The 26,837-nt window shown below is 31.7% G+C and overlaps 1 protein-coding gene across 2 annotated transcripts in view; it reads left to right on the top strand.

The window, feature by feature from the left end:
* KIZ (kizuna centrosomal protein) overlaps nucleotides 1–26,837 on the top strand; it is a 207,257-nt gene that overhangs the window by 167,322 nt on the left and 13,098 nt on the right. Inside the window, exons 10-13 of one of the 2 annotated variants that reach the window (XM_051975850.1) lie at nucleotides 4,992–5,157; nucleotides 6,075–6,140; nucleotides 21,393–21,506; nucleotides 24,573–24,669. In XM_051975850.1, coding sequence (XP_051831810.1) covers nucleotides 4,992–5,157; nucleotides 6,075–6,140; nucleotides 21,393–21,506; nucleotides 24,573–24,669 — 443 coding nt within the window. The remainder of the gene's footprint in view (nucleotides 1–4,991; nucleotides 5,158–6,074; nucleotides 6,141–21,392; nucleotides 21,507–24,572; nucleotides 24,670–26,837) is intronic. The other variant, XM_051975851.1, reaches the window with a different exon arrangement.

Here is a 26,837-nt window from a genome sequence, read left to right as displayed (position 1 = left end):
CAATTCCAGTAGCCTTAGGATGAAAAAGGTCATTAACATTCAGAGGAAAAACTATGGATACTGAATGCATATCAAAGCATACTATTTTCACTTTATTGGGGGAGGGAGATGCTTTTTCTTTCTCATGGTTTTTCCCATTTGTTCTGATTTTTTTCTACAACATGATTAATATTGAAATATGTTTAAAATGATTGTACATGTATAATCTCTATTGGATTATTTGCTGTACATGTATAATCTCTATTGGGTTATTTGCTGCTTTGGGGAGAGAGAAAAAAAATTGGGAACTTAAAATCTTAGAAATGTGATGTTGAAAACTATCTTTACATGTGATTTTTAAAAAATCTTTTAAGAGATCAAATAAACCAAAAAAAGCCATATTTCTGATTCATCTATCCAATGTTAGTTATTGATCCATATTTCTCCTCACTTTTATAACTAGATTCTTGAGGAAAATTGTCTCAAATAGGTTCTACTTTCTTTTCTATCACTTGCCTTCTAGTAGTGCGGTATCTTTCAACCAAAGGTACTCTTTCCAAAGTTACCAATGATCTGTTAATTGCCATATCAAATAAATTTTCTCAATCTCTTTTCTTCTTGACTTCTCTGTAGCCTTGGACACTACCACTTAACCTCATATTCTCAATACTCTCTTTTTTTTCTAGGTTTTAATAACACTGATGCATTCTAGTTTTTCTACCTATCTGACCATTCCTTTTCTGGGTCTTTTGTTGGATCTTCAGAACACTAACCATGAGTGTTCCCCAATATTCTTTCCACAGCCCCCCAGCTCCCATCTTTGGGATGATGATTCTCAGATCTGCTTATCTGTCCTTAATCTCTCTTTTTATCTCCAGTCTCACATCTCCAACTCCAAGAGAAGTTTGGAGAGCCCAGTAACTTATAAAGAAGCCAGAAAAGTCCCAAAGTCTGATGAGAAATGAGGACTACTGTGTATATATATCTTATTATACATAGCTGTTTGAATGTTGTCTTCCCCATTAGACTATGAGCTGTTGGAGAGCAGGCACTATCTTTTGCCTTTCTTTATATCCCCAGCACTGAGTTCTATTAAATACCTATTGATTTGACATTGCTACTTCAGCTATAGAATGCTAAGATTTTGTGAAATATCAAACTCATTTCATACATACATGATTCTAAACTTGATCATGTATTTAATGAGTTCATCAGAATCCTTGATAAGTATGAACTAAAGAATTCATACTTACTATATATGCTGTTGATATTAAAAATATCTTGATAAACTGAAATAGTAGTCACTATTAATAGAATGCTCTATCATCTTATCAAACCATATTCCTTTCCCAGTGTACTAATCCCTTATCTCTCTAAGAGAATGGTCTCATTTCTGTTAGCAGAATCTTTTTGATCATGACTTTAGGCCACAGCTACTGAGGTTACTGTTTAGCAGAATCAACTGGGACCACTAGAAAGTAGTCTTTGTTTATTTTATATTAATTCAAACCACATATCAAAATATTATTTGCATGGTTTAGACATAAAAGGTCACAGAGGAAACAGAAGAGCAAAGAAGAAATTATCATTCAGTTCTATAGCTAGGATAAGATCTCTTAACTAAACATGGAATAAAGAATAATAGAATATAAAATGAAAAATTTTGATTATGTTTTTAACAGACAGTCCCTTTGTTTTAAAAAGCCCACATTTTCTTTCAGATGATTTAGGTTTTGAATACCAGTTCTGTCTTTATTATGAATATGACCTTAGGTAAGTCAAATGCTCTCTCTGCCTGGATTTCCTCATTTGTACAAAGACTAGATAAATTCTCAAATCCTTAGAGTAAAAGTTAGGAGCAATAGGGGGAAACTGCAGATAGGTAGATTTAAACTCAGTGTAAGGAATAAACTTCCTAATAATTAACCCTATCTAACATTAGAATGGATTGTTTTAGGAGGTACAATCTCCCATACTCTAGAGTCCTTCAGATGAAAACTGAGTAGCTTGTTGGGGATGTTGTTGAATTTTGAGGATATTGTTGAATTGATTCCTCTTCAGATAAAAGTTTTAATAAATGGCCCTTGAGGTCTCCTCCCTTTTAATAATCAATCCCTTTAATCCAGAAATTTAATTTAATACACAATTTAGGTTTCAAAAAGCTTACATGAAAGAAAGAAAGAAAAAGGGGAGCAGCAAGAGTCATAGTAAATAGAGCACCAACCCTGAAGTCAGGACCTGAGTTCAAATCCAGCTTCCAGAACTTAATACTTCTTAACAATTGCTTTGCAAAAAAAACAAAAAAAGGAAAAAAAAAAAAGAGCATGCGGAACATAAACCCTACCTATTTTTCAGAAAAAATACCATTTTCTAAGCAATTTCATGTCAGATGAAAATTTTTTTTTTAGATCTAAAAGTGTTACTTCTTAATTGTTAAAGCTAAGAAGCATTAACAGAAAAGTTAGATTATCCAGAATAGACCTTTGCCTATGAGTAGTAACCATAATACAATTAAAAGTAAATATGTAATTGTATTTAACATATACTTTAACATATTTAACATGTGTTGATCTACCTGCTGTCTGTGGGAGGGGTTGGGGGTAGGAGAGGAAAAATTGAAACAAAAGGTTTTGCAAGGGTCAATGCTGAAAAATTACCCATGAATATATCTTGTAAATAAAAAGCTATAATAAAAAAGTAAATATGTAAACATTTGACTACAGCATTGCCTTTAAAATATAACTGTAAAAGACATTGGTGATTTTTTTTTTTAGCTTAGCCAGAACTAGTATTTACTGCCTAAGGTAGAATGTGGGATCACCTTCTCTCATTGTTCTGCTAAGAACTTTACCTTAATTAAGCTTCTCTAAGCAATATTAATAATGTTACTATGTTTTTACTTAATCATTACATGTTTTTTCAGAGTCATCAAATTTATAAAATAGTCAGGTTGAGCTTATGTAGATGTGTTAATCCTTCATCTTCTTCTAAGGAGACCATGTAGTACTGTAGGAAGAACTAAAAATGTAGACCAAAGGAACAGTTCTCTGCTGCTTAATAGCAATATCAGCTGTCATTTATATAGGTTTGCTATATGCAGTGCTTTGCAATTTTTACTCCATTCAATCCTCATAATAACCCATGGAGGTAGGGGATATTATTATCCTCACTTTATAGATGAAACAACTGAGGTAGCCAAAGTTAAGTTTAAGTGACTTGCTCAAACATGGTCACTTAACTAGTAAGTACCTAAGACTACTTTTGAACTCAGTTCTTCCTGACTCTAAGCTGCTCTATCTTCTGTAAAAGGACCTGTAATTCTTAGATCCTGTATGAGTGTTGGCCCATTATTTAACTTTCTGGCCTCAGCTTCCTTTTTTCTATGGGAAATTAGAAGACTTTGTAGATCCCTTCCAGCTCTATCATTCCATTTCTAAAATTTAATAATCCAATTAAATCTTTCCCCTCATTTAAGGCCCCCATCAACTGCCTCTTTTATTGATTTTCCTGGTTGAAAGTAATTGCTATTTAACAATGGTGTGGGAATAACTTCAGAAACTTAAAAATTGCACTAAAACTTTTGGAATATCCCATAGCTACAAAATAAATACAAAGTAATTTCAAGAGGGGAATACTAACAGGCTCAGAAGTGGGCTCTTTAGGAGATTGCACTTGTGGCAAGCTTAAAAAGGACAATAACTTTCAAGAGGCAGAAAAGAAGAGAGTGCTCTAAGTCTAGAAGATGCTATCTGAAGGCACCAGGATAAGATAGAACAGCCAGTAGGCCAGTTTGGCTAGAATTAGAACACTGGGGATACCTACAGGTTTGTTATATCAAATGTGAAAATGTATATGAAAGGAAAGCACTGTATAAATGCCAATGACATTGGCAAACTGTAAAGCACTATATAAATGCCAATGACATTGAAATATTGAAGGGGAGGAATGATTACTTTGAAAGTGTTATCATGTATTAAATAATATCCAATTGGTTCAAAAACCTTATGAGTAAAACTTTTATTTTTAGTTGTTATGAAGACTTGACTAAAAATCTGTGGGTGCTAACCAAGCATCACCATTGACTATGTGGCTTCAGAGTTTAATTTTCCATCTGTAAAATGGGATTAATCAAACTTGTTCTCTACCACCTTCTAAGAACCAGATCAGATTATATATGTAATTACATTTAGAGCTCTTTGAAAGATAATTTAGAAATACTCTTAAATAGTCCAAATTAGTTTAGGGGAAAGTATATACATTTTCTACATCTTACATAAAGCTAATATAGGTGCTCAGTGTAAATAATCTTTTGATTAGTGCATCTCCTCCTTAGAGAAGGCTTTCTACAAATTGAAGGTAACTTTTGTAAAGTTTGGGGAGCACAGTCTTTGAAGAATAGGAAAGGAGAGTCGTGGTCACCTTTCTCCCAAGTGCCTTTCTCAGCCCAAATCAGCACTAATTTGAGTGATTTTAATTAAGAAGATATTTTCTTTTTTGCCATTTTGATCCCAAAAAAGTGTTTAACAGAAAATCAAGATGGTATGAACTTTCTTTTATTCTGTCTCTCTTTGTCTCTGTGTTTCTCTCTCCCTTTTCTGCCTCTGCCTATGTGAATCTCAGTTTCAGTCTCAATATATTTGTATATATTTATATATAAATATTTTTGATTTGGTAGGGTATTGTGTTCACACACAAGGGAGAACAAACCAATCCAGATTAGAAAATAATAAATACCTTAATAACCTCTCTCCAACTTAAATGGCACAATACTATATATTATAGAAAATATATTCTCAAAATGAAAATAAGATTTTCCTTGTTAATGAATTTTCTTGTCAAAATTGAAGTATGATGTAAAATAATAAGAATTTTAACTTAATTTGAAGATCATTTTTGTTCAATGTCAAACCCAAAATTATTTTTTAACTGATATATCACAAAGACCAAGGGGAATGTGGCAGCAATTTATTTTTATTTCTTTGTGTAAATGTGTGTGTGTTTTAATACTGTAGGCTACAGCATTATTGAAAAAAGCCCTTACAGAAGAGTGTGAAGATAGGTCGTCTATTCACAGTAATGAATCATCTTGCAGCTTGCCATCTATTCTGAATGACAATAGTGAAATAAAGCAAGCAAAACATGTTCAATGGCTTGACAGCATTGGTACAAGGAAACAAGGTAACTATTGTTAAAGGGTCTTTCCTAACAAAAATGCATTCATTTGATACTGTTTCTCAAGGTATATTTATAAATTAAACATTGAAAACTATAGAGAAGTAACATTCTAATTTTGTTGAATAAATCTTTCAGTTTTGTAGTTCCCTTCTGATAAAAATGTCCCTTTCCATTCTAATAAGAAAAATTAGAGAAATATTAGGGAAATATCCACCAGACTTTTGTACTATATCCTTTCCCCATCTGTAAATTTTGGATAATAATTTTACTAAATTTTGAACTTCTGGGGAAAATGGATTTTTTTTAAAGTAAGACATCTTTTGTGGCAAAAGTTCTTGTACAAAAGTAGAAATTTTAAAAAGTGGAAAATATTCTGTAAAATGCTATAAAGTATTTTAAGGATCGATTAATTGAGCTTGCTTCTTTTTACTACCCTGAAATTATTTCTTTCAGACTGTAAGCATTATGTTATTACTTCAGAGCATTTCTCATCAAAGAATGAGTCAAATAATTTAGCTATGGTACATTTTACTTATAGTAAATGTTCAATTTTTAGTTTCAGAAATTTGTGGTATTCTGTTATTAATATTAATAATACTTTTAATCTAAACCAGTTATAATATTTCCAAGATTCTTGTTAGATGTATACTTTTGCTATTGAGAGATAGGGAAAATATGGGTTATTCTGTGTCTTAATTCTGTAAGAACTTAGGATATTTCCATTGAAGCTTCACAGAAAGAGTAGAAATATTTGACTATAAAGTTCACAGTAGGTTTCCTGTTTAAGAACAGTATTGGATAGTTTAGACCAATAAACAAAAGATAATGAAAGTGAGAAATTAAAGGGAATGGGTCTTGAAAGAAAACAAAACCAGATTGATCAGTGTGACTTTGAAACATGTTATCTGTTTCGTTTTCAGAAGTCACTAGCACATGTGAAGATGAGAGCAAGGAAGAAAGCTTGATAGAAAAGATTCCTATTACAGGTAAAAGTAATGGTTGCCTAACAGTCTCAAATACAGTATCCCATCTTATTATATAATTAAAATATTCTCTTTTGGGGGCTTATGAATCTCACTAACAGTAAATTCAGCTAATACATACTAAGAAGAAAGCTTAAACATAATATCATGAAGTAAAAGCTTATGTTAACATAAACTAAGGTTGAAAATGACAGCGTCTTATTTAATTCCTTGTAATCATGTTATACATTTAAACCATGTGAATATCATCTGTCATTTAGCCTTTCAGATCCTAGTTATCTGTGTTAAAAGGTCAGTCTCCATGGGGAAGATCCAGTAATTATATGGCAAACTACAGATGTTTCTGATTTGATTCTTTTCTTTTCTGTAGTAATTGAATGTGTATCATTAGAATAAGAGTAGGAAAAAAATGTGCTAGACAAGAAGCCATGCTTGTGCCTCAGTTACAAAGCCAGTCTGATAATTTAAAAATTTTAGCAATAAGGTTTCATCAAGCCTTATTAAGATCTCCCTGGAGTAGCTGTATTAACCTTGTTTAGATGGAATCTGAATGATATCATTACTTTTTTGGTCTATCAACAGCATAAATTAGTATTCTGAACAGAGTTCTATTTGTCATACATCTAAAGTTACTATTTCCTTATTTTGTAACGTGGTACATAGTACTTCATTATAAATTCAAAGGTTTGACTTTTAAATATTTATGTAAGCGTATATACCATTGTGTATACTGAAACATGCATCTGTATCTATGGTATTTTTTTTTAATAAGTAGAAAAAATAATAGATTTGCAGCATACTTCATGCCATTTTGATTAATATTTTAAGAAGCATATTCATGATTAACTCTGACTTTCAAAAAATTAATAGAAATGATTTTATGTAAATTACATTTGCTAATATTTCTTTTGTAATAATGTGTTTTTTTCCTTTTAAACCTTTATGCTGGAATTATTTTTCATTTCTTTTGAATTTTGATTTGTAGAAAATGCTGATAGGAAAGGTTCAACTCATTCTCATTAATGGGAGCAAAGATATGAATAGTACAAAATAGCAAATAATCTAAAAATCATTTTTATTTAGATTTACAACATGTGAGAATTTCCATTTGAATGGATATATGTGATGTTCTAGAAATTTTCTTCAAACAAAATAACAGCACATTACTGGTTTTAGGAAGAGATCGAAAACTATCTAGCTTTCCCATTCTGCTCCTTCTTTCATGAGTTCTAAAGTCCTAGATTATTAAACCTAGACTAGACCTTAGAAATTAGTTAGCGCTTCCCTCCAAACTATTCCTTGTCAAGAGTAAACTATTATTCCTTAAATTAAATCACAGTTTACTTTCTGTCATATGCTCCCTTGAGTAAGAAAAAAACAGATGTTTAGGTTTCAGTGTAAACAGATAAAGGTCAGTTGCCAAAAGAAATAAGTAATTACTTAATAAGACTGGATTTTAGTTGTCAATAAATTTGAAAGCAAGGTGAGAATAAACCACAATTCACTTAGTCCATCACTAGATAAACAGTAATTGACAATTTTTTAAAGTGTAGATTTGTGTGTTTGTAGTTCTTTGTATGCAATGGCACTTAAAGGTTTATTCACACACACACTCATATTTGATTCTGGCAATGTATGTATTTAAATGGCTTCCTATTGGAAAACATGTTTTGGGTTTGATATCTTTTTTTTAAATAAGCTTTTAAGTAGAGGACTGAAACTATTGAGTTGATGAGCTGAGGTCAGGACATCGGAGCACTTGAGGCTAACTACTGATTGGACAATACTCTATGGGCATATGCTTGGAAAATGGTCCTTCCCACTATCCCGTGCTGGTTCAATGATTGGTGTATACAGAGGATTGTAGGAGGGACTAGGGGGTGGAGTAAGATGAGCCAGGGTCACACTTTGGGGGTAGAGGAGGAAGAAGGCAGTCCTGGAGATTCTGCTTCCATCCTGTTTAATCCTGCGTCTAAAGAGCAAGAATAAAGACTAAGGACTTTTGCTTATCCTGATTCCGGCTGATTCTGGGATGTCCTGGGTGCTAGCACGGTTGTTACACTTTTATTGAAAGTTTTTTTCTCAAATCATCATCCCAAGTATCTCTATCCTTCCTCCCTAAGCACCATTTTACGTGACAAATAGTATTTTTTTAGAGAAGGAAAAAATAGCACAACTGATACATTGAAAAAGTGCAAAAACATGTGCAAAGTTTTGTAACATCTATGGATGATCTCTGACCTCCATAAAAGGGTAGGCTGGGAATATCTTCTCATATCTCTTAAGTCCTGCTTAATCTTAATAATTTTTTACATTTGATTTTTTTTAGTGTAAAACTCTTCTCTTTATATATGTTGTAACTGTGTATATTTTTTAAACTTTGTTAACTGCATTCTTTATCAGTTCATAGAGAACTTTCCATGTTTCTCTGTCTATATCACACATTTCTTTTCTTACAGAACAGTAATATTATGTTCATGGATCACATTTTGTTTAGCATTTCCCCAATTCATGAGCATCAACTTTGTTTACTTTTCTTTACTATCAGAAAAAATGCTGCGATGAATATTTCATTGTATGTGAACTTTCTTCTTTTCCATGGCTTCCTTGGTGCATAAATCTGGTAGTAGAATCTCTGATTCAAAGGATGTGAACATTTTTGTTTTATTTTTATAACTCCAAAGTGCTTTCCAAAATATTATACATTTCACAGCTCCACCAACAATATACTGATGTGCTTATCATTCTACAATTCTTTCAATATTAAGCATTACCAAATTGTTATTTTGCCAATTTACAGGGTATGAGGTCAAAACTTCAGGGTTGTTTTGACTTACGTTTCTCTTATTATTAGTGTTTTGGAGCATTCTTCCATATGGCTGTTCAATTCTTTGGCCTTTGGGAAATGACAATTTGATATTTTTCAAAGCTATGTTGGTAATAATTTAACTCTGAACATTTTTTTGATGGTCCAGTATCTCCACAGATAATTTGATTCCTTCATTTTATCTGGATATCCAGAAATTATTGCAGTTCATGGCACATGATAGACATTTATTGATTGATTAGTGAATTGATCATTTGCCTAATATTTATTGCTTATTATTGAGAGGCTGAGCTGCCTTATGAAATAAATAAGTTTGGAGAATTTCTTGATTTTTTTTCATTTTGTTATAACTACCATCCTAGTTTTCCTAAATTACCACAATTTTTCCTTTTTATTAAAGTTAGCTATCTTTTTGGCAGTAAACATTTGTAACTTTCAAGTATATAATACATTTATTTAGTTTGAATAATATTTGATGTTTAAACAGCTTGAAGGTTTACCACACACACACACACACACACACACACAAACACATACACACACACACACACACACACACACATACTCACATTCACATTTGATTCTAGCAAAAATCCTGTCAACTAGATGTTATAGATATTATGATACCTATTTAAAGAGATGAGGAAATTGAGGCTTAGAGAGACTAACTGACTTAACCAGAGTCTCATATTTAACAAGTATTGAAGGCACAATTTAAATCCAGATCTTCCTGATTCAAGTACAGTTTTCTATCCATTGTGCCACAATGATTTTTAATATAGTTTTATACTTTAGCTTGTTTGTTCTTTTACAGTTGCTTTCATTCCTAAATGTTTGTTTATTTATAGTTTGTATATAATGTGCATTCATTGTATTTTTTGTGTGTGTGATTTAGTCCCAAAATTAGGGAATTAATCACTGGTCATTAGTTAGGCTATCTCAAGTAGATTGCCAGATCCCTGAGTAAATCAATCCCTGTGTTTTTTATATACATTTTATATAAGAAAAATATGACTAAAAACCTCTTTTTTGAATTGCCTTAAAGGGAAAGAAGTATCACAAAAAAAAGCACATGCCCCCAAAGAAATGGGTGAAGGGAAAAAAATGAGAAGATTGGGCATCTGACTTCAGAATTGTTGATTATATATACATGTATATCTTAGGTTTTATTTAAAATCAAGTGACAGGTACTAACATCTCCATTCCCATTCCTTACTGCTATAGCAAAGTAAAAAGCATAGAGTTTGGACTATTACCCTAGGGGTAACTTTGTCTCCTACTCTTAAAACCACCTTGTCTATAGAGAAAAAAAAAAATCTCTTCCCTTTGTGAACACGATTAATGATTTTATTAAGGAAGGTATTTACTGATCTATAATAAAGATGTCACTATATATCTAAGTACAATCTTGTGATACTTAGACAATCTCTACCCTGAAGTTTCCAGTAAGTTTTTTAAGAAAACCTTAAAGAAGTTATCACCAAAGCTGATGAAATAGCTATTCTAGCTTCTGATAAACATTTGTGATGAGAGAAACTTTTCTCTTTCAAATCTTCATGAAATATTTAAAGATACTTTAAACTTTCTGGACCATAACCAACATATTTTACTATTTCCAAGAATAGATTCTTAGAGCTAAAAGGGACCTCAGAGATTATACAATCAAATCTATATCTGAACAATAATTTACTCTTCAATATTCTTAGTAGGCAGTTTTCATCTGAAGACCTCTAGTAATAGGGAAATCACTGCTTTCTAAGATAGCTCATTCTACTTTTGATAAATTTAATTTTTAGGTAATTTTTCCTTATATTCAGTTAACACCTACCTCTGAAACTTGTTTTCATTGCTCCTCATTATGCTTTCTTGCTCAAAGCAGAATAAATTTAATCCTTACTACATATGACAGCTCTTCAGATACTTGGAGATCGCTATTTTGTCTCCTGTAAGCAAAAGGAGATGAGAAACTGCTATAAGGAATATGTAGTATTTTAGCTAAGCTTAAAAGAATTTGTGGGATTTCAGTTTAACCTATCTTTATCCCAGCCCCCGTTATAGAACTCCCATGCACCCTTTAAATCCCAACTCAAAGATCTCCTTCTACAGAAAAGTTTCTAGAGGAGGTAGGACAGAATTGAACAAAAACTCAAATAGGGAGGTTAAGCCTAATGTGAAATAAGAATTCCTCTTTGCAAACAGATAGAAAGAGGAGAAATAGGTAATGATACAGAAAAATTGTGAGGACTGATAGAAGGGAGCTGAGGAGGGAGTTCATTTTGAACTTAGCCTTCTTAAAGAAGTGAAAGGCCAAGTTATCTTCTATATATTAAGATTTAGGAGAAAAAGTTTTAGAGAAGTATTGAGGATAAAATACAGGGACAAAAAAATGGGGAAAAATACTTAGTAAGGTACAAGAAGAACATTCCTTATGACTAAGCGGGAAGAGAGATAAGACCTTCTGTAAGTTATATGGTATTAAATTAGATTTTAAAGGGAATCATAGGAATTTCACAGGGAGAATGGAAAGATAGTTGGGACCATCAATTGAAAACCTACCCATCTCCTTCAAGCCTTAACTGAAATGGTACTTCTTCTTGGTGCCATTTCCTTGATTTCTTCTAGGCAGAAGCCGTTTCTCCTTCCTATGAGTTATATTCCTTTTATGAACAATCAATCCTCACCTTTTTTATAGTATATTTATTTGTATATATATCCAATTTCCCTTCTTCTAGATTGTAAGCTCCTTGAAAGCAGATATCTTTCATCTTTGTATCCTCCATAGTACCTTGGAAAGTATTGTGCACATATTAGGTGTTCAGTGTTTGTCACATTGCATTTGGACACACTTTAGTGTATACAGAGGAAATCAACTAGGGGAAGAATCTAGAAAATAATGTCAATATGAAGCAATTAAAGGAGTTAGAATTGTTTAATCTTAGAAAAAGAAAAATCTAAGTAGAATGCAAAAGAGCTATCTTCAGACACTAGAAAGGCTGTCATGTAGAAGGAATAGAAATAGTTTATATTGTTACACAGACAAGGCCTAAAACAAATCAGTAGTATTGTAGGAAAATGTTTTTCAGTTCATTATAAGATAGGATGTATAAATTAGAAATAGATAATTAACAGTTAGGATTATCTCATAGTGAAAAGGGATGCCTGAGGAAGTGATGAGTTTCAGAATATACTGACTGCTACCTCCCTCCCATGCCAAGGAAAGGACAGTATGAATGTTCTAGTTCCTCATCACTAATTGTTGGCTTCCCTGTTTTCATATCTGCCTAACTGACCCAGGGTTTTCAATAGGTTTAAAATTTGGAAACACAACTATCCATAGTATAACTTTAAGGTACATAAGTCTAAAATTCAATTACTGATATTCTTTTTTAGTTTGAAGACTTTTGGGAATCCAGAAAGGATTGGACAGAAGAGGGTGAAACCTGATTGCAAGCCAAGTATTTGAAATTCTCTTTTATAAAAAGGATTAGGTGGATTTTTCAGGTACCTAAAAAGACAAATTTAGATTCAATATAAGGAAAAACTTCTCAACATTTATAGCAGTTCAAAAATAGAATGTACTGGCCAATGAGATAAAGAGTTCCCTCCCTCTGGAGGTGTTAAATGCAAAAGAAGATTCTTGTTCAGGGATGATTTGGACTAAATGGTCTCCAAAATCCTTCCAGCTCTGATACTCAGTAATTTGGGATTTCTTTATATATGAAAAATTTGAGATATAATCTGTTGTTCAGATATAATTAATGATTTCCTCATGTCAAACCTATTATTATAATCATAGTTCTGTATTTAGTCTACGTTTACAGGGATGCTACATTTTATTTACAGTCCCCTATTTGAAGTTTTGGGAATAGTGAAAGAATGATTAAATTCATCAAAATTTATTAAATACAAGGCATTATTTTTGGTACTAAGGACTGAAAGATGGAAAAATAGCATAGCCTATTTTTCAAGGAGATTGCAGGGTACAAATCAGAAGAACTCAATGGCACATCAAGCCGGTCTACTGACAAGTTGCATAAGGGGTGTAACTTAAGGATTAGTGTGTGTCATGCAGAACAGTCTTCTTGGAGCTAATGCCTTTCTTTTTTAACTTAGTCCTAGAGCAATGAGTAATGGGGTAAAATTTCCAAGTGAAAATTATAGAAGAAAAGTATACTTTATCAGATAATGTGATATTTATATCATCTCTTTACATCAATTCCCTTAAAATAAGAACAATCTTGTGCACATTTAAAACTTTGAAACCATGTCTCAAATAGTAGGATAATCAGAAAATGTTTTGCCAAGACAGTTTCAACAGGATTAATGTAATTCTTATCAAGCTGATGAAAGCCTCCTTTGAACTATTTCTAACATTAAAATTTTTATTTGTGGTCACAATTTAACTTTGAGTAAGTGAACTTGAATGACTGATTCTAGCAACTGATTCAGTCTCTATTAAGTTTCATCAAGATAAAGAAGTATTAAGGATTTCTTTATAATCTTCCTAAAGTTAAGGTCAGAGTTCTACCTAAATCACTCATTCATCCTGCCAACATTTTTCCCGCTCCACGTGCCCATCCTGGCAAAGCCCTTCTCGGTAAGCTTGATGTGAAAAGGGCCCTCAGCTTTTATCTTGAGAGGATTAATCCTCTGAGAATGTCCATTCAGTTTCTTTTTCTTTGACACTGGTTCACTTGGTCAAGCTGTGTTGAAAGTGGTTCCCTGGCTATGCCATTTCTCCTTGTTATTCCTTGATGAGTCTACATAGTCAAGGTCATATTAGAGTATGTTAGTTCAGAAGCTTGTCTGTACATCAGATTCAGAAGGGCGCCAGTTGGAGTTTTGTGTAATATCTTGGAAAACATTTTGCTTGGGTTTGTTATCACACATGAGAAGGACTTGAAAAATGCAATATTGAAATAGAGCAAATATTGGAAAAGGGAGTTTTTTAGTTAACAAAATACCCATGATAACATTTATCTTTATTTCTTGCTCACTTTCATAGGGTAAAATATGTCATTTTTTCCTTTGTAGTTAAGGGAGCTTCTCGTTGTGGTACATAGTCAAAACTCTTTTTGGTCTCCCTCTGCTTTCTATTAATCCTCAGGCTAGTATGGACCAGTAGAGGAGAACTTATGAGTTACTAAACAAATCTCTTACTGTCCTTGATTACATTCCCTTTGTCAGACTTCTATAGTTTACATGCAACAGACTTTAAGCTTCAGGGACCAAGTGATCTATCTACATTTTGGCATTGCTTTAGATCTTTATAAAATATGTAGAAATGGAATACTGGGTCAAGAATCAAGCAGACTTGAATTCACACACACAACCTCACTTCAAATACTTGAGCAAGTCACTTAATTTGTGTTTGTGTTAGTTTCTTCATCTGTAAATGGGGATAATGATTGGGAGTAATAATAGCACCTACCTCCAGGGATGTTGTGAGGATCAAATGAGAAAATATTTGTAAAGCACTTAGCACAATGTCTAAGCTCTATTACATAAACTATTATAGCCACCATCATAATTATTATAATTTAGTACATTTCATATATCTATATATGTATGTGTATGCATACACACACACACACACACACACACACACAAGCCATTCTTTTTTTGTTTGTTTAAAAGTATTTAAGCAGGTGTACATTTGCATGTAAAAGAGAATAGCAAATGAGAAATTGTGGTTTTTCTAGCTTCTTTTCTTGATACCTTCTTTCTTGGCTCTCTTTATTCAGCACATATTCTGAATGCCTATCCCTAGTCTTCTCTACTTTACAAAAATACATATGCAAAAATATTCCCAGTAATCCTTCACTATCATGCAAAAAAAAAAAAAACTTAGATTAAGTAGAAGACGTTTACTTATTAAGATATGAAAATAGTATATTTATTTCATTATATATTCAGAATAAAATAATTTTTCCTCGTAGTTTGTTTGACATGTTGCTTGAAGTAGGAGAATTTTGCTTAATTTTCTGTTGTTGCATTTTCCTCTACCAAGTTTTTGGGTGGTTTTTGTTTGTTTTGTCTTGTTATAAGACTAAATGTTAATACAGACTTAACTAAACAGGTCTAAAACAAAACATGATCTACATATTTTGTAGGTATTTTCATTCAAACTAAGTATTTTACTATTTTGTGGAAATAATTGCCATACCTCAATTTTTAAGATTTGATAATTTTCTGAAAATTAGAATTTATCATAATAATTTAAAGCTGTTCAAGTCAGGATCATGAGTTCTAAAAACAGAAAACAGGACATCTACTCAGAAGAAATCATTTAGTTCTGTGTCTCTTAGTTTTTAAGGATTTGGTCCCATAATCCTATAATGGCTGTTATCTTGATAATTTCTGGTTGATAATGGAAACTTTAATGTCTGATCATATTCCTTATTACTATTTCCTAGTTTGGGACAATGTAGAATCAAACTTTATGCTCCATCCCAATCTTCTCTCCCTATCCACATAGAGCTTAAAGGTTGCCTTAAACTTTTCATTTGTAGCATGTATTTCGCAGTGTTAGCATGCTAAAGAACTTTTCTAAGTTTTTGAGAGGGAATCTTATTTTCAGAGTCCCAGGATAAAACTTGAATAAACTTTCTACATAAATTTAAATAATGCTTAAAGATTCAAGAAATGCTGAAGACAGAATTATTCCACAGTTTTTACTATATATCTTTTTCTATATCCCTATTCAGAAAATGTGGAATTATTTTATCTAAATTTAATTTGAAGTTCTCTTAGAATTTATATTGCCACAACAAAACAAAGCCTTTTCTTTCTTTTTCTTTTTTAAAAACATTTTTATTGATATTTTCTGTTTTATACATTACCATAGTATCTCATGTATTTTTCCTCCTTCTCAACCATGAAAACCATCCCAAAAGACAAGTAGCATTTATTAGAGAAGGAAATGTATTCTCCCTTTGAATTCATCTGGTTCAGGATTTAGTTTGTTTTTTAATTTGATAGTTTCTTTTTAGCTAGCTCTATTTCCTTGTCTGGGTTAAGATTTCTATCTGGTCTTCTGATAGTTTGGATATTTTTATACTTTTTTAACCTATTTCTCTTTCTTCTGTGGTCTAATTTTTAGTAGCATATAACTGTCACAATTTATTAATAGACTGAAAAAGTCCAAAAACATGTGCAAAGTATAACACTGGTGGACCTCCCACGTTGACAAAGGGGGCATTCTGGGGATGTCTTCTCCTTTTTCTTCATTTGAGTCCTAGTTGATCATTATAATTTTGTTATATTTGCTTTTGATTTTTTGATGTTACTGTTCTTTTCATTTACATTGTTGTAGTTATTACTACATATATTACACACACATATATAAGAAATGTATTAAACAATAATAATTATCTTGATGGCTATAATAGTTTATGTAATAGAGCTTATTAAGAATTGTGCTAAGTGCTTACTTTGCTCTGCATCACTTCATATAGATTTTTCCATGCTTCTCTGGGTTTTTCACATATTTCACTTCTTAGAGCATAGTGATATTTTATTATAATTATGTTCTACAGCTTGTTTGGATTTTCAGTTTTAATTAATTAAAGTTAAATGCTGTTGATTTTTGAGGATTTATTTTGTAACCTGAATTGTCACAATTAGTACCTTTGCTAATTTCCTAGGGTTTTCCAAGTAAACCATTATATCATCAATAAAGAGGGATAGTTTTATTTCCTCTTAATTATTTTCTCTGGTCTTGTTACTATTGTTAGCATTTCCAGAACCATATCTAATAATAGTGGGGAAAGTGGGCATCCTTGCTTCAATCTATATTTGTTAGAAAAGATTCTAGTATAACCTCATCTTATATGATGCTTATTTTTGGTTTTAATTGGATTTTTTTATGATGTATTCTTTAAAATATCCCTTTATACCTATTCTTTATAGGGTTTTTAGCATAAAATAGTTTTGTACTTCATCAAAGCTTTTTTGAACATATAGTGAGATAATCATGTGGTTTTGGAATTCTAGTTTTGAATTTGATTATTTATGTTGATTATTTCCCTAATATTAAACCATCTTTGCATATCTAATATAAATCACTGTAATTTGTTTGGTAGGATTTTAATTTAAATTTTTTTTGTAATTATAATTATATTAACCTATAGTTTTCTTTCTGGTTTTATTTTTCCCTGATTAAGGTATTAGGATTATAATTGTCTTAGAAAAGGATTCTGATAGGATTTATTCTCAATTTTGTAGGATAATTTGTGAAATATGGGTATTGTTCTTCAAAAAAAATTTTTCTTTAATAGTTCCTTTATAATTAGAGCTATTTGTTTTCTTTACTGAGATTGGGTTACTTAAGATCTCTATCTGGCCTTCTGATAGTTTGAGTATTTTATATTGTTTAAAGTATTCTATTTCTTTTTGTTCTCAAATTTGGTAGCATTTAATTGTACATAATATGTTCTGATTATTCTGTTTATTTCTTTTGACTTCTGTAATTTTATTCATTTGATTTTCTGTTCTTTTTAGATCAGATATACTTAGGATTTATCAATTTTATTAATCGTTTTCAAAGAACTGGCTTTTAGTATTATTTATCATTTCTATGGGATTTTTTGTTTCCAATTTATTTCCCTTTTAATCCTTAATATCTTCTCTTTTGTACTTAGGTTTGTTGGGGTTTTTCACTTTTAATGCATATTCAGTTCATTAATCTTTTCTTTTTATATTTTTGTTGAGGTATGATTGTAAAGATCTGATTTTTTCCCCTAAGAAATGCTTTAGCAATTTTGATAATTTTTTTCATTATTATTTTGTTTTACTCAGTGTTTCTATAACTTGCTTTTTGATGCAAATAAGATTTCATTGTTAAGTCTCAATTTGAATCTGTATTTTTTGTTTGTGGCCTCTGTTCTTCATTATGGCCTTAAAAAATGTATTGATTGTTTCTATCTTTATATATGTGTGTGTGTGTGTATTTATAATATGTCTGTGACCATATACTCTGGTCAGTTTTTGTAAAAGTTCCACATGGTGCAAAGAAGTATGTATGTTCTTTTGTTTTACCATTTAGAAGATACCATAAAGCTTTTAACTTGAGTTTCTCTAGAAATTTATTTAGTTCCATGTTTTCCCTTTCATTTATCTTTCTGTTAGACTTCCAAAACTGATAGAGGAATATTGTGAATTCTGTCACATTAACTGTATATATCTTCAAGTTCAGATAATGTATCCTTTATGAATTTGGATGCTAAGGCATTTATTTGCATTATATAAAGTTTAATTCTGATATTGCTTTGTTGTCTCCTTTCAGCATTACATAGTTTCTTTGTTTATCCATTTTTATTTTTTGCATTTTTTTTGCTTCATCTGCTAGCTAAGCAACTTCTGCTTTTTTGAATTCACTTGATGCATAGCAAGATTGTTTGTTTTTTTTTTTTCATCTCCTCATTTTCATTTTAAGTATGTCTTTGGTTTTTTATGTTGTTGAGTTATTTTGTTTTTTTTGTAAGCAACAGATTATAAAATGAGTGGCTTATTTCTTAATTTTTTTGTGTAATATCTTAATAATTTATGGACTCTCAAAGAATAATAAAGTAATGGAGATAGTAAAGAGTGGGGAAGGAAGAATGCAGAGAAATTTGGAAGATGATAGTTCATGGATATGAAGGAAGGGGATTGAGAGTACTATTATAGGGAATAAAGGTGATATAGCAAAAGGGAGGAAGTAAAAAGGATAGGAAAGTAGGCTGAGAATATTTTGTTGGAAAGAGTGCTGGCCTTTTAGAGAATTTGGACTTGAATTTAAATCCCTATTCTGTACTTACTCCCTTATGTCAGGTACTTATTTACTATCATGCAAATCATGTCTTCTCTTTAGGCTTCAGTGTCTTTTTATGTAAAACAAGATTAGGCTCAGTGATCCCTAAAATCCCTTTTAGCTCTTAATTTATGATCCTATGTCTTTCCTAAAAAATAGTATATGGGATGTAATTTTAATATTTAAAAAGTGACAAAACTTTATTTTTAAAGAGATATTTGTAAAAAAAAAAAAAAATTACAGTGCCCAATGAAATAATTGTGGAGCACCTAAAAATGTGTCACATTTGAGGTCAAGAATCACTGTTTTTACATTTATGTGAGTTATGTAGAACATAAAATCTTAAAGTATGACATCCAAGTTTTTATTTTTGTTATACTCAAATAGTATAGCATTACATATCATCTCACTGTTTTGATGTTGGATCTTTAGTATAAAAGAAAAGAAAATATTCTAAAATTTTTCCCATAAACATTTAAATTTCTCATCCTTACTTTATATTTGTTGCATTCACTTTTATATTTGTATCTTTACAATAAATGCTTATTTATAGTAAGGGCAGCACATTGCTTACTGAAGCCCTTAATTGCTTTTCCCAGAAACCTTTGTGAGGCAACTTTACTTTTATCTCCATTTTGCAAACAAACAAAAAATCAAAATTAAAAGGCATACAAAGAAAAGGATAACAGAATAAGCACTTATCAGTACCTATAATGTATCAGACACTATACCAATAATGTGCCAGACATTATACTAAGGACTTTTTTTACAAATATCATTTCATTTGATCTCCATGACTGAAATGCATGTGCAGTTATCCTCATTTTACCGTTCAGGGAACTGATGCAAGCAGAGTTTAAATCACTTGCTCAGTCATACAGCTAGAAAGTGTTTGAGGCCTTATTTGAACTCAGGTCTTCCTCATAGTAAGCTTGACACTTTGTGCACTGTGGCTCCTTCTGGCTGCCTTAAAAAAAAAAAAAAAAAAAAAAAAAAGGCTCAATATAGCAAATCAGAGAGAGAACCAGTCCTGTTATCTTGTTATGTTGTTCCTCTCATATAGATACTTGGGCTTTTCGCTATCCCATAAATAAACAAAACACAAAAGTGAATGTTCTGGAACATCAGAACTTGTAGTATTCCCTTGCAGTTTGGTCTTACAGTTATCACTTAGACTGGATAGAAATTTCCCCTTGCCATACTGTTTACTCTATCCATGCCATATTCTTGTCAGGTAGGTGTTGTGGTGGATAGAGTACTAGACTTGGAGTCAGGAAGATGTGATTTCAAATCTTGCTTCAGAAATTTAACAGTATTTATTGCAAGGATCAAATTAAACAAAGCATTTGGCAAGTCTTAAAATGTTCTATGACCATATATGGCTATATGTTGGGAGAAGGGAAGAAAACAAACATTTATACAATAACTACCATGTGGTACCATTACTAAGCATTGTGCTAAATGCTTTACAAATATTATTTCATTTGATCCTCACAATGACCCTTGGGAGGTAGGTGCTATTGTATCCATTGTGTAGCTGAGGATATTGATGCAAACAGAGATTAAGTCACTTGGCCAGGATTACACAGCTAATAAGTGTCTGAGACCTGATGTAAACTCCACTTTGCTGTCCAGTTGCTTCAACTGTTATTAACTTATTAAATGTAATTGCCATTATTATCACCCAGACCTCAAGGCAGCTAGCTGGTATCATTGAGAGTACCAGGTCTGAATCAGGGAGACCTGAGTTCAAATCTGGCCTCAGACATTTCCCAGCTGTGTGATCCTGGGCAAGTTATTTTACCCTGTTTGCCTTCTTCTGTCTTCTCATCTGTAAAATGATCTGGAGAAGGAATGGCAACCACTTTGCCAAGAATATTCCAAATGGAGTCACAGAGTTAGACAGCTGAAACAACTGAACAACCACCACCACTACCCATACCCCACTCAAATCATATATTAGCAATATTGTATGGCTTGACTCTTAAATCTTCAGTGAGTCAACAAGTATTTTTTTTTTTTGTGCGTTTACCATGTCATTGTGCCAAGCACTGGGAATAGAAAAAAAGGCAAAAATCTGGTTCCTGCCCCAAACTCAGATTAAAAGGTAACTGAAAACATTCCAAAGTACCTTTGAAACTTATGAGAACATCACTCTCTTTTCTGACTTTTTTACTTCTGCTGAAAGGACTGGAGTAGAAGGGGAAATGCGAGCTTGATTGCAGCCCTATCTCCAGAACCACTGAGAGAAATTGATATAAACATTGGGCTTCTTAACTATTCCCATATATCTATCTCCTTTTAAAGGGTTATAGTATTCAAATCCATTGGATTTAATCGAGGTTTTTACCTTGATAATTACTCAGAATTCATACATTAAGAAATATATGTTTATATGCATCATTTAAAGACTTAACCTGCTGGTATGGCATCTCATTTTCTGCTTTTTATATTTGTTTCTATCTAGCGTTAAAGGCTACAAGATTACATTCTTAAATTCAACCATTTTAAAAATAAAAGGAATTGAAAGCCTTCTTAAATTTAACTCTGTTAAAAAAATTCTTTAGCAAAATTAAAAGAACACATCTTTCTGGACAAGAAAGGTTTCAGTGTTTTTCATGTTTTACTTTTGCAGAAACAAAAGCATATCAATTATTGAAGCAGTCCACATTACAGGATAATAAAAATCAAACTGAAGAACATTACCAAAAGGAAAAAAAGGGAGCTGTGTCTAAATTGGAATTGGCTGGTAAGTTATAGGGAAGTACATTCATTCTTTCAAGCCTGACAGACTATAGTAGTAATTTGTTCATTATCAATTAGTTATTTGTCAACCAATCAACAAGCATTTCATTATTATATGCTATGTGTTAAACACTATACCAGGGTTTCAAAGACAAAAATAAACCATTTCTTGCCCTCAAGAAATTTACTTTTAACATATGAGACCACACACACACAAATATGCATATATATGCATATATCTACATGAACATAAAAAGCATGTTCAAAATGAATACAGAGTAATTTTGGTAAGGTGAACCAGTAGTAGCTTTGAGGTTCAGGAAACACTTCCTGGAGAAGGTGACATATGACACGAGTCTTGAAGAAAACTTGAGAAGAATGAGAAGAAAATATATTTCAGATTCTGAAAGCCACAAATTCCAAAGCACAAAGGCAGTAGATAGAGGGCCACATAACCATAGAAATGAAATTAAAGAAGTTTCTAGACCTAGAAATGTCCTTAGCAATCATATAATCCAAGGGTTCCTAACTTGTTTATAGACTCCAAAAAGGCCCACGGAGAGATTTCAGAGGAATCCATGAACTTGATTGGAGGAAAAATTATACTTTTGTTTTCACTAACCTATAATCAAAATTTAGCATTTCCTTCCATTATGAATGTTGATAACAAACCATAATATTATTAGCAGTACCATTCCTCTGATTTTTTTCACTAATAAAAATCACAGATTTGTTTTCTTTCAAGTTATAGATGTTGCCTTTCCTCTAAAATTACTTTCCTTTTACCTCTTTATCTTTATCTTGAACTTGAATTTTTATCATAAATCTTGAATCATGTAGTTGGGTTCTTATTCTTTCCCCTATTAAATAAAATTGAATTTCCCCAACACAGTCCCTTGAACATAATATGTACTTAATACAGAATTATTGACTGATTGAATATCTTTTACACTCATCACTCCTTCAAAATTACTGCCATATTAGGCCTACCACTAAATGTAATCACAGTCTTCCTATCTACAGATACTTATATGACGTAGCTGGCCAGCTGTTGTCCGTCCATAGCACCAGAATGACATAGGGGTCCATAACACAAAAAAAGGTCAAAACCCCTTCTTTTGTAACATCCTCATTTTTCAGATGGGGAAGCTGAAGAATGAGGAGATAAAGTGACTTTCCCAAAAATCGCACAGCTATTCTGTAACAGAAATACGTCTTTTTTTTTTTTTTAAACTCTTTTTGTGTAAACTTTACTTTGGAACCTGGGAAAACTTTCATGAAGTGATGCAGAATGAAGTGAGCAGAACTAGAAGAACAATTTATACTATAAGATTTAAATGGTTAAAACAAGAAATAATTTTGAAATAATAAGTGATCAATAAATGGTCAGTGAACAATTATGATTCCAGAGGACTGATGATAAAGCATGCTTCCCACCTCCTGACCAAAAAAAAAAAAAAAAAAAAAAAAAAAAAAAGACAAATATGCAAAATGAAACACATTTTTGGACATAGGCAATATGAGTTGCTTGACTATGCTTATTTGTTATGAGGGTTTTTGTTTTTTCTAGTGAGAAGAAGGGGAGAAATAATTTGATAATTGGAAAAAATAAAACTTAATTTAATAAATAGCATTTATTTTGTGTACAAAATTGGCCAGGTTTAAGATGTGAATTATTATCTAGAATTGTTATACTATCTGAGTCATGTTTACATATTTTGATACTATTCAATATGTGGCAGAGCAGTAGTAGGTGACTAGCTTACAGTAAATTAATTTCCTTGTCCATGATCAAATACTGCATTGAATTTAGAGGGGCATATAAAATAAAATTTAGTTTCCAGACTAAAGTTACTTGATCCATTTTATCACACTATATTTTTTGACAATAATTTCTTACATTAAGATTCTAAAAGTACTTCAGATTTAGTGTGTGTTAATGGAGTTATGATCTTTATATTTTCCTATTCATCTCTTTTAACTGTATACATATAAACTTTTCTCAGCATTTTCTTTAAGTAAAGTAGTGACCTGAAGAAAGAGAAAGAATAGATAGGTATTTGTTGGGGGAAATGGAGAGAATATGTGTTTTTGTGCTGATTGCTTTATATGATATTGAAAAGTCTTAACTAGTAAAGTTCCCAGCCTTCAGTGTCTTTGATTTTTTTTGCTTTGCTCTTAGACTAGTTATGTGACTAATACCTTATGCCTTAATGTCCCTTCTCAGTAAGTCCTGGCTCATTAAATGTTTTGATACTGGTTATGTGCTTGACAGATACAAATTTTCATCATAACTGTTTTACTATTGAGGTTAAAATGGACTAAGCTTGTGTAGACCAGGCAGATTAGAAATTTAACAGATTCTTTTCTCAAAGAGACCTCTCTCTGGAATCTATTCTCAACAATTAACTATTAGGAGCAAAATTAGGTAGCAAAAACATACAGGAAAGAGGATCATAAAGATGCGGGACTCAAGGATTCCGTCCACAGGCTAGGAGCACCATGGTGACAGTTCACCAGACTCCTGGGAAAAGACTGACTTTTATATTGCCCAGCAGTGACCTTTCAGACTGGTTAAGGAGTGTCCTTGGTGGGTTTCAGTGGGAATTGCATTTTGTTATTCTCAACTGGAAAGATAGGAGATTTAGCATTGAGGTTTGAGGGTGAGTGACATAGGTAGTTTAGTCTAAGAAAGTCTGTAGTTTTCCAAGTCTGACTCAATATCATTTATTGTGGCAAATGATCCCTGGCCATGTATCATAAAACTTATTTATTATGCATTGATATAAAACATTCATAAGACTTCTCTAGTCATTTATCGTCATTCAAACTAGAACATTTATGGCTATTTTATTCTCCCCGTATTGTTGCTTTGTCTAAGTATCACTACCTACAGATATTCTGCCATGTGCTTTTTCCAGTGTATGAAGGTTCCTTTTTTTGTGTGCCTGAGCAATCTCTTCTTCTCTTGACAGTGTTCCCAAAGTTATTGTGTGTTCTTTTTTATTCATCTCATTTCATTGTTGAGGATCAACTAAACGTTTACATTTAGCAATTTTGCTTATCACAGGCTTGAATATTGGCAGCAGTACTTTGAAGACAAAGACAAGTAACGAAATCGATTCAGAAGCTAGTTTTTCATCTAGTGAAGGAAGTCCTTTGTCAAGGTAAAGTCATGAAAAGCATTACATTTTTTGAAAGGCTTTAACAATATGAGAAATGTCATTAGAAAATGAGTAAAACTGACTATTATTTTGTTTTGAAATTTGATAAAGGGGTTAAGTTTTGTGGTTTTGTTTATATAAAAATAGGAGCTTAAACTTTAGTACACCTTTGAAAATATTTGCTCCAAAGGCAGGTATTGTTTTGCAGCTGTTGTTTTCTCATTTTAAGACTCAATTGACATCTCAGTGAACCACAAATTAGCGTGTACAGCTGCTCGCAGTAGGGCTACTTAGAGACCAGACAATGGAAGTTGTCAGAAAAAGGGCAGATATAGAACATAAAGTCTTAAAAAAATAAAGGGGGTGTATTTCTTCTTTTAGAGGCTTCTGAGATACAAACTAGTCATAGCCAGATATTCATTTTTGTATTCCTTTTTAAAAAGTCTTTAGTACTAGACTATACTTTTATCTGTCTTTTGCTTTCATATTGAATGCATTTAATTAATTACCTAGTTTTCCTAAAGGACACAATTTATCTTTTTTTTATATGTGTTAACCAAAACACTTCAATTCTCATTTTGTTGTTCCCCTGGTTTTTCATTAGTGTGAAATATTAATCAAGCTACTTTAGAAGAATCAGTATCTGAAAATATAAAAAGGCAAAATATTCCTTTGTTTTAGATTAAATAATTAAGAAGAAATGAGTGCAAAGTCTATACTATACTGCTTTGTTGGGTTCAGTTTACTTCACTTTATTGTGATATTTTGTATTTCTTTATTATATTTGTAATACTGTGTTGTGATATTTTGTATTTCAATTAACTTGTAAAGTTATTTTTAAACATAAATTTTTGTGCTGTTCAATTCAAGTAGTCTGTATTTTAAAAAACTCATTCAGAAATCTACTTTTTCTAATTAAGTTTTATTTTAATTTCTATGAAAATATTAAAATTTTACTAAGTAAGGGTAAGGAAAAGCAGGTTGATTTTTTTCATTGAATTCTGTTCTTCATAAAAACTTGACAAATTGCAATATTCAGATTAGGACTCTGAATTTTTGAGTTTTCATTCATATAATAGAAAATTTGTTTTTTTTCCCTGTACAAGTAAGCCTTAATATTCTATGATAAGTCATTTAAAAAAAAAGTTGTCTTTTTTTTAAAATAATGATCCTATACATTAAAAGCATGGACTTTTCAGAGAGAATATGAAGAGACAGTAAACTCTGTAAATACTTTGTTAGTTTTACTATTGGAGCAATTTTGCAATTCTTAATTTATAAAGTTATTTAATTCATTGATTCTATATACTATATATACAATTGGGCAAATTCTTAAACTTGATCTTTATACATGTATTTCAGCAAGTTTTCAAACATGCTTCCAAAGCAATTGAATTTTGGATACCAATTTTATGCAATTTTATTTTCATTTTCTTATATTGCTGATACCTGCATTTTTGTTGTCTTTTCTTTAAGTTGAGGAGAATAAATATTGCATAATAGTTTTTTCTAAACAAATGACACATAATAATTAAATAAAAACCTGGTTTGTTAAGGTTAGTTGATTCTGAGTACTTGACTTTCATTCTATACTGAGGACATTTGTAAATTCAGTGTTTGAGTTCTTGTTTTTGTTTTTAAAGAAAAGAAACATGCAATATTGTAACTAGAGAGCTCAGGTTGTTGCTTATTTGTGATTGGGACACACTGATATTTCTTCGAGGCTTACATTTAAAGATTCCACTTATTGCAGTCACTTCTTGTGCTTTATTGCTTTTACAAGTGGTCTCGAAATCCAGTACTTGAGAATAAACATAACAGTGCAGGACTGCTGTAGTACTTTTAAAAATTCTTCTTTGCTCTATTTTGTCAGTGAGCTGATGAGTGACCTCAAAAAAGACCCTGCTGGACCTAAATAAAAAATGGCTTCCTCTGATGTCCTAGAGACAATAATTATGATGTGCCAGTTAAGCCCAAACTACAGCTGAGGGATTTTACTTTAAAGCAGAGGCTTGGGCGCAAAAATGCATTTATAGCTCTTTGTCTGGCACCTCATTATGTGTGGGCCTGATTCATTAAGTAATTGGTTTGCAGTTGTTTACATGAGTATTAAGGCTTTCTATTCAGCAGCCTTTGAGAGATACATTGTGCAAATGTTGCATGTTATGAAT

This window comes from Antechinus flavipes, chromosome 2, assembly GCF_016432865.1.
Source record: "Antechinus flavipes isolate AdamAnt ecotype Samford, QLD, Australia chromosome 2, AdamAnt_v2, whole genome shotgun sequence".
Lineage (NCBI taxonomy): Eukaryota > Metazoa > Chordata > Mammalia > Dasyuromorphia > Dasyuridae > Antechinus > Antechinus flavipes.
This window is presented reverse-complemented; position numbering and strand designations above follow the sequence as displayed.